The sequence below is a fragment of the Trachurus trachurus genome (genome assembly GCF_905171665.1).
Source record: "Trachurus trachurus genome assembly, chromosome: 22".
NCBI lineage: Eukaryota > Metazoa > Chordata > Actinopteri > Carangiformes > Carangidae > Trachurus > Trachurus trachurus.
In genome coordinates, this window is record NC_139907.1 from 28,856,037 (window position 1) to 28,859,260 (window position 3,224).

A 3,224-nucleotide genomic window follows, 5' to 3' on the forward strand; every position below is an offset into this window, starting at 1 on the left:
AGCAAATGCTGCATGTTAATTTAAAAGAATGCATGAAAGCCCATTTATAGATGTGATTTAGTGATATACAGCGGGGGAAAACACTGAGCGCGTCAACATTTTTCTCAGTAAATACATGTCTAATGGGGCTGTTGACATGAAATTTTCACCAGATGTCGGTAACAACCCAAGTCACCCACACATACAAAGAAATCATAACATATGTCCATAAATTAATAAAGTGAAATGGCACAGGGAATACATATTTAACAAATGAAGAACATGATTGAAAGAAAAGAAAGCAATGGAATCTGTCAGTATTTAGAAAGTCCTCCTGTCTCCTACAGTGTATCAGTGATCATTAACATCAGCTGCTTTAGTCCTAATTAGGGATGTCACCTGGTACGTTGTAGGATACAAGGACATTTTTCTCCTGGGCTTACAGCAGAGCAGAGTGACTGACAGACCCGTGTTTCAGACCAAACACTCTATAGAAGTGATTGCTGTCGGAAGATAGAACTATTTTAGACTTATATTAACACAAACATTCCGCTTACTTCTGCTTTAATATATGACCAATTATTAATCCCCCAGGGGCAATGTTTAAAATATTCAGGTCATTAATTGTTATCTTTACCAAATGTTTACGTAATCGTTTCTTGTTTTGTTTTGTTTGTTTTTTTAAATTAAAAATGGCACGCTAACATTTAAATTCCTACATGTTACGTTAGTTAAATGGACCAGTATCAGTGCATTTACCTTTATTTTTGCGCACATCTACCAATATGGTTCAGAACTAATCTTTTTTTGGAAAGTAACAGTATTTAGGAATCTTTACGATTAATTAATTGGCAAGGCAATTTTATTTGTATAGCCCGTTTTTACAAACAGTTTGTCTCAAAGGGCTTTAATTGTGGCGTTTAATACCTCCCTAGTCCTAATTGATGCCTATAAAAAGGTTTGTCATCACCAAGGTGTCACAGAAGAAGCATCTGATGATGATGGGTCAAAGCAAAGATAAAATACTGACAGCATCGGGGCTGGAAGTGAAATAACATACAGTAATTTCACTATAAAGCAGTCACGACCAGGTGCTCTTGTAAGATTTCAGACAGAGTGACAAGAATACTGAGAAGAGTTGTCCCAGAGCCAAGGAGAACTTACAGAAAGCTTTAGACAGACCTGAATCAACAATGAGTAATGCACTCAACCACCATGGCCAGTTGGCCACCATGCACGCTCACCATGCAGGACTGTTGACGTGTCCCATTCTGATTTTCTCCGCTGTATCTGACTCTGAAGTTGACCACTGTGTACTTCCCCACTGTTGCTGTTTGGACTCTATGTTGATGCCCGTTGTGGTACAGTAAAAGTGAAGTAAGAGTACAGAGGTAGTAGGCAGGTATAGCAACATGTTAAACAAGAGTGCTTAGTGGCACATGCAGAATTCTTTTATTTTTTTTATTTTTTACATGTAGTTCATTCATTGAGCGAAGCATTTTCACACTACATTTATGAGCCTCCGCGTGCACCGAAGAATTAAAGTCAGAGGTTCAAAGACGATCACATACCGTCGTAGTTCCGACCATAAACGGCGATTCAGCGGCGTTATTCTCATGACTCCCCATGAAACCGAAAGTAAAGAAACGCTGGTCGGCTCGACCAGCATTTCCACCACCACTAATAATAACAAAATAACGATAGAGACAAAACCATAGATTTATCGAAAATGGGCCCATTAACAAGTGTGGGTAACGTAGATTCATCCACATGAATATGAGACTTTTTATAACCAAATAGAAACTCCTCGTTGTCCCTTTAAAGTGAAAAACATCAAAAGAAATAATAAAAAAAAAAGTTTATGGTAAAAGAAAAGAGAGAAAGAAAAAAAGGGTGTATCTATTTATGAGTATATTACAATGATGATCTGCTTAATCTTTTCTTCACCAGATTAAAACATGAACGTGACATCAGGGTATGATTACAATGACTCAGACATCTTTGACGAAGACGAACTCTGCAACCTGGACCCGAACCCCAACGACGTCATCATCCAGACTTACATCCACGCTTTCATCTGCGCCTTCGGCCTGGTCGGCAACGGCCTTGTCATCGTCACCTATATATTCTACAAGAGAACCAAGACCATGACGGACGTCTACCTCTTCAACGTGGCCGTGGCAGACCTGATCTTTGTGGTGGCCCTGCCGTTCATCACATACAACGAGCAGTATGATTGGTTAATGGGCGACATGGCTTGCAAGATCCTGCGGTCAGCCTACAGCATCAACCTCTACAGCGGCATGCTCCTGCTCGCCTGCATTAGCGGCGACCGTTACATCGCCATAGTTCGGGCTAGGAGATCCTTCGGGACTCGTTCTCGTGCTCTGGTCTACAGCCGCCTGATCTGCTCGGGCGTTTGGGTGTTTGCTTTGGCGTTAACTCTGCCCACACTCATCTACACCAAACGCTTTGAAGAGATCATCCTAGGCTCGGACGCCGTCTCTGTGATGTGCCAGATGTCTTTTAGCAGGAGCGAGACGGCCGGGCTGATTAAGGTGTTGGTCCCCAGCCTTCAGATGGCCATCGGCTTCCTGCTGCCTCTGCTGGTGATGGGCTTCTGCTACTCCAGCATCATCGGCACCTTGCTGAGAGCTCAGAGCAGCCAGAGGCACAAGGCCGTCCGCGTGGTGTTCGCAGTCGTGGTGGTTTTCATCGTGTGTCACCTTCCCTACAACGTCGCCCTGCTCATACACACCCGCTCTCTGTTTACGTTGAGGGATTGTGCGGCCGAGAAGATTAAACTCCAAGTTCTGGCCATTTCCAGGTGCATAGCCTACCTGCACTGCTGTCTGAACCCCGTCCTCTACGCCTTCGTCGGGGTGAAGTTCAGGAGCCACTTCAAGCAAATCATGTTGGACCTGTGGTGCTTCAGCAAAAAGTACATCTACTCTGCTCGCTCCTCACGGGGAACATCTGATATTTGCATCTCAAGCTTCAAGCCCTCGGATGGTTCCAACAACATGTCATCCTTCAGCGCATGATAATGTAGCTTTTAAAAAGGAAAGTTAAAGGGATAGTTCACCCAAAATTCAAATATCACTCATTATCTACTCACCCTCATGTCGACTAAGAGCTGTGAGAAGTTACGGGGGGGTCCGCAGTATTTGTCCATATAATGGTTGTCAATGGATACCAACTTTCTTCTTCCAAAAAGACACACCAAAAAACATCCAAATACCTCC

At 43.1% G+C, this 3,224-nt stretch overlaps 1 protein-coding gene across 1 annotated transcript; it reads left to right on the top strand.

Annotated features, from left to right (window-relative positions):
* Positions 1 to 1,937: 1,937 nt before the first annotated feature.
* Positions 1,938 to 3,023, top strand: ccr6b (chemokine (C-C motif) receptor 6b; the record flags this gene model as incomplete). Its single annotated transcript, XM_083997643.1, has 1 exon — positions 1,938 to 3,023. One exon carries the CDS (start codon positions 1,938 to 1,940, stop codon positions 3,021 to 3,023), a length of 1,086 nt encoding a protein of 361 aa, XP_083853769.1.
* Positions 3,024 to 3,224: the final 201 nt, after the last annotated feature.